This window comes from Artemia sp. Qi Xiang Cuo, chromosome 6 (genome assembly GCF_049724085.1).
Source record: "Artemia sp. Qi Xiang Cuo chromosome 6, ASM4972408v1, whole genome shotgun sequence".
Lineage (NCBI taxonomy): Eukaryota > Metazoa > Arthropoda > Branchiopoda > Anostraca > Artemiidae > Artemia > Artemia sp. Qi Xiang Cuo.
The window spans coordinates 18,013,818-18,028,417 of NC_142799.1; the positions used below are offsets into that span (position 1 = coordinate 18,013,818).

At 34.6% G+C, this 14,600-nt stretch overlaps 1 protein-coding gene across 2 annotated transcripts in view; it reads left to right on the plus strand.

The window, feature by feature from the left end:
* Nucleotides 1-14,600, plus strand: part of LOC148950939 (uncharacterized) — a 145,959-nt gene that overhangs the window by 85,548 nt on the left and 45,811 nt on the right. For both annotated transcript variants that reach the window (XM_089090519.1, XM_089090520.1), the window contains one exon: nucleotides 13,434-13,585. In XM_089090519.1, coding sequence (XP_088946645.1) covers nucleotides 13,434-13,585 — 152 coding nt within the window. The remainder of the gene's footprint in view (nucleotides 1-13,433; nucleotides 13,586-14,600) is intronic.

Here is a 14,600-nt window from a genome sequence, read left to right on the forward strand (position 1 = left end):
CTTGTTTACTTTTTTTGCTTGTTTCGCTTTTAAACGTTTTAACTTTTAGAAATACATAGTGATTCCTTCAATTCCAAAAACCAGAGTATTAAGTCAATTACTGCTGCTAACATTAATAACTCACTGTAGCACCGTACACCCTCCGGGGCCCACACAGCTGTTCCTCCTCCACCCCAATCTGTTTAAAGCTTCTTTACCCCCATCTACAAAGATCTAATTCCTTTTCAATCGTTTCTTTTGACATCTCCCCACCATCATCGGGGACAAACTCGTTTGGCTCCTAAAGGACAGCCAAAAAGACATTTTACCAAAACGCCAAATGACATCTTTAACCATTTACCATCCGTAATACGTTACCCATCCATCCTAACCTTTCTTTTATTTAGTGAAGCCTAGAAGAAAAAAGGGATAGAGTATATTTATTTATTTATCTATTTTATTTATTTATTTATAACCCACAGAATACAATGGAAAAACTGTGGTGTAAAAAAAACCCATAAACATACGATTCTATAGTGCAACATAAATAATTTAACTCAATTCAAAAAATGGCCAAAGAGGGTAAAAAACACCAATTATTTTCTGAGTTTTAAAACATAGATCTGCAGATATTTGTTTCAGTCGCGAAGACGAATCAACTGTGTCAAATTTAGAAACAATTCTATGGTTCCGGTACCACCGAGACAAACGCATCAGATATTTACAGTATTTAAAATATCCTAAGTGTATTTTCTTCATATCCTTCTTGCGAAGGAGGAAAGCAAAACCAGAAAGATAAAAAACAGCAGGGGCACAAAAATTAGAATAAAGACGGCAAAGTCCTTTTCGGTTATACCGACCACGATTCGGTGAAATTTTTCCGTAACCAGCCCGCATACTTTTCAGTGCGCTGGACGTAATAGTAGAGCATGTAGACGAAAGTGACTTGGAAAAAGATAGAACCTAACCATTTAATACTTGCTGAGCATGGTATAGTTGAAGAACTCAAGCAAAGAGGCGATGCTCGTGGAGGACTCCCAAAACACAAAAACTCACATTTGGCAGCATTAACTGAAAGGCCTACTGCAGACAGTGCGGCTGAAAGCAGGTCAAAGTTGGCAATTAGACTTTGTTTTTTCCGGTTAAGAAGCAGAACATCATCAACATAAGCAACGTGACTAATGCCTAAACTATCGTTGTAAAAAAACTGACGGTTGAAGACGTCGGAGACACGAAGCTAAAACACTTAAATATACTCAGAGATAGCAAGGCACCTTACCTAACGCCTTTTTTAACAGGAATATGCTTCCCTATTGTATCATTCCATAAAGGAGACATTCCTATAAAGATTATTAACCTATATAGATTGTATTATCCTATATAGATTAATATAGGATTGTATATCCTATATAGGCTATATGAAAAATGTGGTTCAATACTTCTCTCTAGGACTATAATGAAAGAAAGGTTGAGGTGGCTAGGGCACGCTGTGCGGATGAAGGATGACTGATTGCCGAAGATTGTTCTTTTCGGCCAACCGTCTAGGGCTAAACGGAAAGCAGGTCGTCCTCGTCTGGGTGGGAGGACGTCATAAAGAAAGATTCAAAGGAAATTGGAATTTCGTGGGCGGGTGTAAAAAGGGAGGCTTTGAATAGATTGGGATGGAGGAGGAGCGTGCGTAGCTGCGTTGGCCTCAGGTGGCTTGGTGCTGCGGTGTGTTGTTAGTAGTAGTAGTAGTATATAGATTAATCTATAAATCATATTCGCCTAATACTGTCCTGTAGTGGCGCTGTAGGTTTGATCTCAGCTTGGTAAAACGGGACCCTGAGTTCCAAACTTGGGTTGGGGGGGGGGGGGAAATAAAAGGACACACTGCAGGGCTCAGAATTTGACTCTGATGATGAAATTATGCTAAACCGTTTCCATATTAATCCAAACAAGAAGAAAAATTATTAACCTATTGTATTAACCCATATTATATTGAAAACATATTATATTAAGCTAAATTATATTGAATCATATACGCATATAGATGGATTAGCCTATACAGATTATTTTTGTTTAACAATAACTATTGACTATGGTAAATCTTTAAAAGCCTACTTATAATATCGTTCATTAGTATCTAATCACACTTACGTAGCAAGTCAAATATATGGAACAGGATAAAGATTTACATATATGCTGATTATGATGTACATAGGGGGGGGGGCTGAAATTCATTTCTGATAGAAATGGTTGTTATATTTGTAATCAGCATAAAAAAAGGCATTAAATGGTGTATTCACTTTATTCCTAACTCAATAATATAATTTGGTATATATTTACCCAATTCTTACTTCATAGTAGGCCTATACAGAATAATCTTAGTTAACACATTTTGAATGGGGAGAACTTTTGGTAAATATTTACCAAATCATATTATTGACTTATGAACAAAGTAAACATACCACTCAATGCCTTTTTTTATGCTCTTTCCAAATACAATAATCATTTTTGTCAGAAATGAATTTTACCTTCAACCCCAGATAGCCTAGGCTATACAAATTCAGGGTATATATTTGCACATTAGGGGGGTGAGGGTATATTTTATTTCTGATGTAAATGGGAGGTAAGTTTAAACTTTACCCCCATCCCCTAATTTGCAAATATATACCCTGAATTGTTGCATATAAGGGTTGGGTAAAATTCATTTCCAACAAAAATGATTATTATATTTGGATAAAAAAAAAGAATCAAGTGGTATATTCACTTTATTTGTAAGTAAATACTATTGATTTGGTAAATATTTACCAAACTTTTATCTTCACTTTGTTCCTTGTTTTTCCAGTTTGTCTAATACGTTCCTGAATTTTTCTCACTAAAATTCAATATAGCCTAAATTAACAGAGAATGTACCCTCATCCCCCTAATGTGCAAATATATACCCAGAATCGCATCCTGAATCCAAATAGGCCTATAAACATTTATTTGCATTGCAAATGAACTTTACCCATCCCCCCCCCCCGGATATACCAATATCAGGCCTCCCATGGGTTCATAATTATGAAAAAAGCTCATATTTTTAACCTAGATTCATAAATGGTTCATAATTTAGAAAAAAGGTTCATGAAGTTCATGTTTTTCTTGTCATTAGCTGGAAAGCACTTGCGGTTGCCATCTTTTTCCTTATAAAGGACAAGCAAAGCAAATGTATGTGCAAGAGTTTTATTAAAAACATTTCAAACTGTAACACTGCATGTTTTGTGAACATACATTTTCTTCTGTTCAAAAAGACATTGTTGCATCTAACTTGGTTCCTATATTGCCCCTATATCTTCTTGTACTAAGCTATCTTTTAGTCTTTTCCCTTTTCTGGTTTGAGTCTTTGCTACCTTCATGGAGTTGGATCATGACCGAGGAAAAATTATTGATGAAAGTCAAAATGCTCAATGCTAGACTGATAGTCTCTGACACTAAAGAAGTTTGAGAACAGGCCCAAGATAGTCTCTATTACCAGAGCTGTTGAATTTAGGGTGAAATGCATGCCAGAGCTATAAACTGTACCTGGAAGCTGAGCGATCTAGACAGACTGAAGAGGAGTCCAAAAGGAAAGAAGAAGGCAAGAGAAGAAGAGGACAAAAAGAGGATGTTATATGAGAAGAAGACCATTGAACACCTGGAAAAAGAATTGATTGAGAAGAAGTCAGTTGAAAAGGAGAAGAGACAAGTAGCAAGAAGGCTTCTTCAAGAAGCTAATGAGAAGCTGAAAGAAGCCATAGATGCAAAAGACTTAGTAAAAATAAGCCTTGCACAAAGTATGATTGAGGCTTTAAGCTGGAAGACGCGCGAAGAAGATGAGGCAGCCAGAGAGGTTGAGCAGATACAGAGCAGGGTAAACAAACAAAAGTCGTCCTTAATTTTGTCATATTTTGCCACAAAAAGGAACAAGTAGAGTGGACTATTTTTTACTATTGTATTTTGTACTTTCATACAAATTAAACTCATTTAACTGAACTCATGAAAAAAAAAACAAAAAAAAAACAAGAAGAATATGTGCACCAGTGATGAAAACACCAAGTGCCACTTTTGTGTCCACAGACAGTTTCTGAGGTGCACATATCATAAATTTAGGTTCATAAAAAGCACAATCAAAAGTTCATAAAGTTCATGTTTTTGTAGTCAAAAGTTCATAAAGTTCATATCTTTTACAAAAAATCTAGTGGGAGGCCTGCAATATATACCCTGATTTGGATATATTTAAGGGAGTTAATTTCTTGGTGGCCCTATAATTTATCTAAAATATAAGTGAAAACATCACTTCTTGCATTTTTATGCTCTTTCATAATTCAATAATTGCTTCATTTGCAAATTGTATCTTGAGTCCTTAAAGGGGCCCCAAAAGTATTTCATTTTTGTTACCACACAAATAAGTTATATGTAACCTGCAAACAGAAGTGTATCCAGGGTGGCTGAAGCAGCCCCCCCCCCCCCTGAAATTTTAGTTCTTCTTTTTTAAGTACCAATATAGTAAGTTACAAAATATTCATGCTTTTAAGTTTTACAACACCCATTTTTTTTCATTTCTTGTTAAATGGCTATCCATTTCTCCAGCAAGCTTATATCATTATTTTATCATCAAACATTTTTTTTTTTTGCCTCCTGTAATCAAACAAGATGTCAAAAAAATTTTCTCACTATTTAACCCCTGCAGCTACAAGCACTAGCTTCTCTGCATTCAATGAATTGCAATAAGGAATTGGACTAAGAGGCAATAGTTCATTCAATAATTCAAATGCTGATATAACTCCAGTGTAAGCTAAGCATTGAAACAGAAAAGTCACATAAGAGGGAATACAGAGAAGGGGGTTGTAGAGAAAGGGGAAAGAAAATTACCTTAAATCACATGTTCAGCAAGATAAGGTGGTGTTGCGCCTCCTGTAGAAACCTTGCTGGTGGTGTTTCAAGGTTATGATTTGACACCCCAGTTTAGCCTCCATTCAGCATTGGCCAAGTTTTGATCAACTCCTTTCTTAAAGGCATCTAGAATTTTAGATTGGATGGTGGCTTTGGATAGACTGTTCCAGATTGGGACAGAACAGACTGAGAAGAACTCTTGGTTGATGCAATGGGGGGCCTCAGCTTCTTGGTGTGTCCTCTTGTGGTAGTTGAGAAGGACAGGGAAAAGAAATGACTTAATAGGTCATTTTCTAGCAACTTATGAGATGCTATTACGTCTCCTCTTTTCCTACTGTATACTAAGGTAGGGAGTTTGAGTAAGGTGAGATCTTCCTCATAAGATTTGTCTTGGAATGCAGAGATAAGCTTAGTTGCTCTTATTTGAACACTCTCAAGTACTTTCACATCCATCTTATAGTACAGAGAGGCTAGGGTCATACCAAATTCCAGGTGAGGACCAACCATGGATTTGTACAGTTTTGTAATCACTCCCAATTTCCTGGTGGTGCTTGCTTTTTGAGGCCAAGGGCTTGGTTTGCTTTTGCAACTTGAGCTTGTGTGTGGCAGTGAAACTTCAGCTCATTGTCAACAATAACCCCCAGGTCCTTCTCCTCACTTACTGCCTTAAGCTGGGTGTCTCCTATGTGATATGCAAGTTTTGGATTATTGCATCCAAGATGTAGAACTTTACATTTTAAAGCATTGAACTGTAGACACAAATCAGATGACCATCTAGATAGTCTGTCCAGATCTTCTTTCATAGTTGATAGATTTAGGCTGTTCTGGGCCAGTCCTAGGAGCTTGGAGTCATCAGCATATAGTGTCAAAGGATTCTTCAGTTTTGTTGTACAGTTATTGATATGCATGCTGACAAGCCTAATTAGTTCTAGTTAGTTCTTGTAGTCAGATACTAATATGAAACTTGTGCTTTACTTGAAGAGTGGTTTCTTGGGTTTTCTGTTTCCAGAAATCTCACTGGCTCGGCAGTAGCAAAACAAATCATCAGCCAATGCATTGCGTTCAGCTTAAAAGTGGAGGAATTTGTGGTGGTTGGTTTTGATGGGTCAGCAACATGTCAGGCTGTTATTCTGGTGCACTGGCAGAAATTGGGAAAAATATCCGCATGTGATCTACACCCACTGTGCATTGCACAGCTTAAATTTGGCTTTATGTAAAACTAGTAGGGTAGCACTTGTTAAATCATCACCAGAAAGAACAAATATGTTTGTAGAAGTGGTCACTGTTGTTTGTCCCAATAGTCCTGTGAGGAAGCTTGTGAAGTTGTGCAAATTAAGATGGGTGGAGTGTCATGATTGCATTTTAGTTTTTATGTCTTTGTATTTTTTGATTATTTCTGTACTTGAAGAAATAGTTGGTAGCATATGGTGCAATACGGAAGTTATTTCAATAGCAAATGCATTGGTTTCTGCAGCAAGCAAATTTAGTTTAATGTTCATGATGGCAATGCTAGAGTTTGTCAGTGCCATATCACTCTCTGTCTCTAAGGCACTGTAAGCCAAAGATTTAGACTTAATTGAGTGATGTTGGCATGTTAATCTATTTTCTGATACTTTACTGCAGTCAAAACAAAATAATTTTTAAACAATTTTTCAGAAAGCCTATGAGCTTGCACAAGAGTTCAGTGTGGCTCCAACTGTCCCAAGGTCTATCCACTGAAAGTCCATCAACAATAATGAGCCCATCAAGGTTTTTTATCACAAGTCATTATTTGAACCTTACTTTGCTTCACTTATTGAAGAATTTGATCAAAAATTTTTGTGCCATCAGAAGGCATCTTTCAAAAAATTGGAAGGCTTTTTCCAGCTACCAGCAAGTCATTAAAAATTAATGAACTTGTGAACACTGTTGCTGTTTACAAGGGATTTCACTGGGGTAGACGTGTGCTCAAATGTGAGTTAGTTCTTTGGAAACAGAAGTGGCTTGGAATGTCTGAGGAACCATCAACTGTTGCTTTGACTCTTGTGTCATGCAATGCAAAATTTTTCCCATGCATTCAAAGGCTTTTGACAATTTTTCAGACATTAACAGTGACAACCACTTCTCCTGAGAGGAGCTTTAGCTATCTTAAGCAATTAAAAACCTATCTGCAGAGCTCAACGGGCAAGGAGTATCTGAATGGACTATGTCACATGACCCTGAACCACAATATCCATGTCAATGCTGACCAAGTTTTTGATCAATTTGCAACCAAAAAAGACCGGCAGCTGTTACTGTGTTACTAAGTGCAGTTGATTCTGTTTCTTAAACTTTAATTGTGCTTCATCCTCTGTAAACAATGTTAATATCAATACATTTCTTGCTTTCATGGCTGCTATATTAGGTAGACTGAGGCCCCTGCCCCTCTGAAACTAAATTCTGGACAATTGTCTTTGATATAATATTATTTTTTATTTATTTGGTTTTCTAAAACAAGGGTCCTATAGGTAAATATAAGGAATAGGCCTAATGCACTCTTTATATTTTCTAAATTCTGCTGCTTTGTGGCAGTTCCAAAACATCTACTTGCCCAAAATAGAAACTCTCACTGCTTCTAACTTTTTTTTAAATTCTGACTTTGTTGGCAAAATTTTGTCATCCATTCTGAACAAAAAAAGTCTACAACTAGAAATACTCATAACAAGTGTCTACTTTTCATTTCTTTACCTAGCTACCCCCCCCCATACCCCGCCTGAAGTCTTGAACTATGATAGATAATTTTCTTGCTCACATGACTGCTATAAAAAGGTAGACTGACGCCCCCCCCCCCCCTGAAACAAAATCCTGGATACACCACTGCCTGCAAAATACTTGTCCACATTCCTATCATTTCAAGTTTTTAATGCCATTGACAAAAATAAGAGTGAATTTTGCAATTCAAAAATTTACTGTTGAAAATTCAGCATATATATTTGCACATTAGGGGGTGGGGTAAATTCATGGTAAATTTGCAGTAGGACATATAATTTAGCTAGGATAAAAGTAAAAACTTCATTTGGTGTTTTTTTATGCTCTTTCATGATTCATATAAAATGCTTTTGGGGCCCCTTAAGAGCAAGATGTGATTTGTGAAAAAAGTGATTCCTGAATTATGAATGAGACTAATAAAGGCATCAAATAATGTTTTTGCTTTCATCCTAGCTAAATTATAGGGCCACCTAGAAATTTACCTGTGGGGGTAAAGTTCCCTGATTTGGCTATAAATAGGGGTGGTGTATAGCCCATTTGCAATACAAATAAAGGTTATATTATTATAAATGTTAAATAAATGTTATGAGTTCAGGATGTAACCTATAAATTTAGGACCAGTCCTGGTCATAAGGAGACATATTAAGAAAACTTCTTACTTCATAAAATGCATAATAATCCTAGTTAATGTATTCTCCGAGGGGAGCACATGTATCTTCACTTCTTTCTTTTTTTCCTCCTTTTTCAAACTTTGCCACTAAAATTAAAAAAAAACATGCTTATGATAAACATTTTCTTTGTTTTAAAATTTTTGCTGAATAATATACCATCCTTTATTTTTTTATAGATGGCATTCATCCTGGATGTTTTTAATTTTTTTCCAATTTTTTAAAGAAATTCATGAATTTCTTAGAACCTATATATTAATAGAGTATATACCCCCATCCCCCTAATTAGTAAATATATACTCAAAATTTCATTCTAAATTTAAATATAACTTTCACTTGCATCACAAAGGAACTTTACCCTGCACCCCCTTGGTGTGCAAATATATACCCTGGTATGGATATATCTTTGCAATATAGAAAAGACAAAAGAAGTGAGGATAAAGGTACTCCCCTTGGAGATAAATAAAAGTTCAAATAGGGATAAAATCCTTTTAATAGACAGTGATGATGATAACAGTGATAGAAATTCACAAAAATACCAGATATTTCGGTCACATATATTCCCCTTGGAGAATATGCTAACTAGGATTATTATGCATTTTATGAAGTAAGAATTGTTTTCTTGATGTTTCCTTATGATCATGACTCCATAACTGGAGCATAAACTCTGGAGTCAACCCAATCCTTAAGGGCCCAGGGTGGGTATTGTAAGCAAATAACAATGACAACTTTGATTCGGCATTGGCTTCGCATATTTTCGTAAACCCGACCCATCTAGTTCTGTTTGACGAGGCAACTTTAATATCAACTGTTAATGGCGTACCACAAACTTTTAAGGAGGTAATTGAGATAAAAAAATATATGAACCAAAATTTAGCAATAAATAGAGATACTGGAGATATTTCATTAAGCCCAATTTACGACAGTTTAATCTTGAAGGACTCAATCAATATTTTCACCCGAAAAAACTTAAAAGAACCTATTTGCATATCTAATGAAAACCGAAATTGTAGACCAGCCAAAATTAATGCAAGACGAAAGATCCTTACGCAATCATCTTGGTAAATTTCATTTTCATTGATTCCTGCCTGGTTTTTTATTCAGTGTCTATTCTGTCTTTGTACAGGAAACTTCGAAAGGTTAGATTATCGTTTTTTTTCTTCTCTTTTTTGTTTTTGTTTAGCACTGAGGACGACTTGGCGGAGGTCCTTGTCGAAATATTTGCTTATATTTTGTCTTCTTCATGGTTCGCTGGCTGACAAAATCATCGTTTTTTCACCCTTTTTGTTTTTATTTTTCATTTTGTTACTTTCTCTCTTCTCTGAGTTTCGTTTGTATTGTAAGCTATGCCTAGGGGGCATATACAGGTAATTTTGGTACAACATGTTGTCTGGGAACAAGGATGTTGTTGGTGGATTTGGATACAGCATACTTTGAGGAGGGACGTTGCAGACATTCTTCCAGCAGAGACACATAACTATTGTAAGGGCTTATTCCAATGTGTTGTTATTTTGTATGAATTCAAATAAGCTCAAATATTTTTATATACAAATATTTCTTTTGTATTGGATATGTGATATGAAGTATCACACACATCTCTGTTTACATAATATAATTAGTATTGGATGACCCAAGAGCCATGAGCCATGGATGACCCAGGCCTGATTGTATCAATCTAACTACAAAGCATTAAAATCAAAATCAAGCACAGTGGACTTTTAATGACGTCCTGATCCTCATCTCCATTGTCTTCAATACAAAATTTCCCACCATAGCAATTGTACTTGAAATCAATGATGTGTATTGTTTTTTTTTATTTAATTTTTGAACATTTTTGAATTAATGCAGGTTTTGGTTTTGGCTCACCGTACATGAATAATTAAAAAAAAATTGCATATTAATTTTACTTTAATTTGGTTAAATGGCCCTCTTGAAACTTGTTTAATTTTGTTTATGACGTTTCTATCAATAAAAAAATTAATTAAACAAACTTTCCAAAAAACAACTTTTTCAAAGGAAAGTAAAGGACATTTTGAACTTAAGCTCAGGAGATACAAATACCTGTTAAAATTCAAACTCAAAACAACCAGAAATTACTATTACAGAATAAATGAAACCCAAAATGAAAAGAAATTAAATAAACAATCATAGCAAAATACATGCAACAAGTAATAATATAAATGAATAAATAGATTGTAAAGCAAGTAATGCTTAGATTGAATATGAAAATCAAGCTTAAAACAAAAAAATATAGTTTGCGATGAAAGTATAAATGAAACTTAAAATAAACAGAAATTAATTAATCAATCAATGCAGACAAATATACAATATATATTAATGTAAATGAATAAATAAATCTTAAAACAATTGAAACTTAAATTTAATATGCAAATCAAGTTTGAATCAAATAAAAATAACTACAAACAAGAGTTTGGGTATTGCCTCAGTTTAGAAGCCTAAAAGCTACTGCGTCATTGGTGCCTTACTGAAAACTATATGAGTCTTGAACAGTCTTGGAAAGCATAAACAAAATCAAATTTAATATTAGATATATAATGGTATTAATTGTTGAAAGATCCATCAGTTCAAGATTTCTTTTCACTGTAATTTACATTTTCAATGCTGTAAGAACTGGAAAAGAATAAATTTGTAATATACAAGTAATTCATTTTCAGTGAAGCACCAATGATGCAGAAGGCTTTAGGTTTTTAGTTAAAGAAGGGGGGAGTATCCAAATTTTGTTTGTAGTGAAACTATATTTCTAATGACAATCGTGGAAAGAACTAATAAATTAAACTAATATTTAATGTATAATGGTATTAATTGCTGAAAGCTCATCAGCTCAAAATTTTACTGTAATTTTAATATTTATTTTCAATATTAAGAACAAAAGAAAACACTTGTAATATAATTCGTTTCCAGTACAGCACCAATGACGCAGTGGTTTTTAGGCTTCTGTAGGTTTTAGGGCAGGGCTGGCTGTACAAAACAAAACAAGGAATTTTTAGAAAAAGACCCAATAAAACATTAAAGCCTTATGGACTTTTTGACCTTTTGTTTTCTATTGTCTAAAACTTAGTAACAGAAAAAAAATTAATTAAAAAAACTAAAATAACTTTACAAAAGAGATAATTATTAACAAGCACTATATAAGGCTATCCTCCCTTTTGCGCTACAAATGGGAGGATATTAGGGGAGGATATTGGGTTTAATCCTAAAGGGTGGGCGGACAGCGCTGGCTGTGCACAACCTTCCTGTTGGTAGCCCTGTTTTCACTAATCTTAGTGCACAACTAAAAAACAATAAAGCATCGAAACCTTATTGCCTTTATGACCTTTAGTTTTCTATTGTCTAAAAGATAGTAACATATAAAGTCAAAGATAGACAGTAAAAGATAGAAAATTAATTAAAAAAACTAAATTTATTTATTAATTTACATTAATATCTATTGTATGTTTGTTTTAATTGATTGTTTATTCAATGATTGTTTGATTGTGTACATGTCCCCTGGGCATAACTTACAATGTCTACCCCAGGCCCTGGTGGGCTGTGTCAACACCAGAGGTTTTTGTTATCAGAACTTTGAACTATTTTAACAAAATGTCAATCTCAAAATTTTTATTTGATTTGTTTAGGGTGTGGAGGAGGGTGGGGGGGGAGCTAGTTACCCTCCAATCTCTTTTGACTCTTAAAAAGTGAACAAGAACTTTCAATTTCCAATAAAATGAGCTCTTTCTAAAGTTTATATGAGCATCCCTTCTATAAGAAATAATATGAAGGATTCAAAGAATCCTTAAATTATAACCCTTGCCCTGAGGGCTGTGGAGGAGTTGTCATCCTCAAAGAGCTAATTCCCAGAACTTAAAACTACATTTAATAAAATGGCTGTCGCAAAATTTTGATTGGACATTTTTGGGGAAAAGGTCGGCTTGAGAGGGGGGTTAGTTGCCCTTAAATCACTTTTGACTTATATCACTTTTGAATTTCCAATTGAATGATCACTTTTTAATTTCCACTTTTGAATGAGCTTTTTTTGAAGTTTCTACAACATCACTTTTTATAAAAACCTTATATGCCCACAGGGTATAACTGAAAACCCTTGCCCTTAGGGTTGTGGGGGATTATCCTCCTCAAAAACATATTTTTTATGTGGAAATCAACTATGCTGAACAAATTGGCTATCTCAAAATCTTGATTGGATGTGTTTAGGGGATTGATGAGCGTGGGGGGGGGGATTAGTTGCCCTCATCACTTTTGAATTTCCACTTTTGAAAGAGCCTTTTTTGAAGTTTCTACAACATCACTTTCTATAAAAAACCTTATATGCCCACAGGGTATAACTGAAAACCCTTGCCCTTAGGGTTGTGGGGGATTATCCTCCTCAAAAACATATTTTTTATTTGGAAATCAACTATGCTGAACAAATTGGCTATTTCAAAATCTTGATTGGATGTGTTTAGGGGATTGATGAGCGTGGCACTATCCCTTTGAATTTCCAATCGAATGAACCTTTTTTGAAGTTTCTACAACAACACCTTCCATAAAAAAAACCTTATATGCCCCAGGGCATAATTTAAAACCCTTGCCCTGAGGGTTCCAGGGGAGTGTCCTCCTCAAAAAATATTTTCTATCTGGAAATCAACTAGGCTGAACAAAATGGCTCTCAAAATTTCAATTGGATGTATTTGGGGAAATGATGGGCGTGGGGATATATATCAGTTGCACCTCCCCCCCCCCACCTCCAAATAGAGCCAGATATAAGAACAAGTACATAAAATTTTTATCTAAAATGATGGGAATTGTGGATTTGCATATAAGGAACTAGATAAATCTAATTAATAAAGTTTCTACATGAGGCACAATTACCATGGTATCTAACATTATATTTGGAAAGAGTTGAATAGGACCAGCACTACTCTTTGTTTTAATTTGTAATTACTAGTGATTAATTTGTATACATGTTTTAAGCTTAACAATATTCCTTACCTTAGTGAAAAAAATGTTTTATACAATTTTAACATAATAATTTTATGTGTAATAACATCAACCAAATGGTGGCAGTGCTTGCCCCCCTCCCCACAAGGAAAAAATCCCTGTGGAATTTAATCATTGTTATTGTTGGTCAACAGAAGGGTTTCATTTTTATCACGTTTTAAATTCTAGGGCCCCAGCATTAGAGCCACAGAGTTAACTGGGGGTATGATGCCGAACTTGCAGGTTGCTAAGCCTGTTGGTACCAATGGCCATGGACCCGAAAAAAATCCCAATAAACAAGCAAGTCAAGTCATAGCCCAAGAGCCGGATGACAATGATAGGTTGTATTTTCAAGAAATTTCTCTTTCTCATAGATGTGTATAGATAGAGATATGTTTAATTAACTTTAACAAAAATCAATAAGATTCACCCAAAACCAAACTGTTGACGTGGGGTGAAACAGGTAAAAAACAATGCATGCATATAACGTCATTTATGTTCACTATAATAAGAAAGAAAAAACAAATGAGAGAAAAGAAAATAAAGCGAAAAAATAACTAAAGAATAATAATGATGCTATAAGAACAGCAATACAACTCAATATAAATTAAATCAAATCAAGTCACCTCAAAAACAAACAAAACTAGAATTCATACTTACTTAAATATTTTTCTTTAAAATCACTAAAATTTTCTATCTTCTTCATATCATTATCCAAATTATTCCATAAATTTATACCTTTTATAATAAAAGGAAACGTGGACCTAGCAGACACAATAGGTTGAGTATAATAGCCATTTTTACCCCTAGTATTTCGGTTATGTATATTCCATCGGCTGTAAAACCAACCGTTAAAACACTCCGGCAACTGCTTCATATTGTACCTATACATAAATACTAATATATAAAATGATGAAGACCCACCGCTGGCAATATCCTATGGACTCTATGGACTAAATCTAAATCTCTATGGACTTTTCGAGCTGATTCTCTTTCTGATTTCCCTGATAATACTCTAACAGACATGTTTTGGATAATCCGCACAGGATTAACAATTGAAGAAAATATACACCATGCATACAGAAGAACAATACAAAATATAGGGATGGATTAATGAAAATTAGAGAAGCCTGAGTATAGTATTTGGAAACATATATTTAAGTTTACAAATTAGCCCTAAATTACGCGATAGAACGTGGGATAAAGTTTTGATATGGGATCGGAAAATGAGAGTCTCATTTATGATAATGCCAAGATACTTTACTGCCTTTTGACGAGCAATCATACCATCTTCATATGCTATATGCTGAATCCATGGATAATAATTCGATGTCCTCGAAAATAAGAGAAAATTAC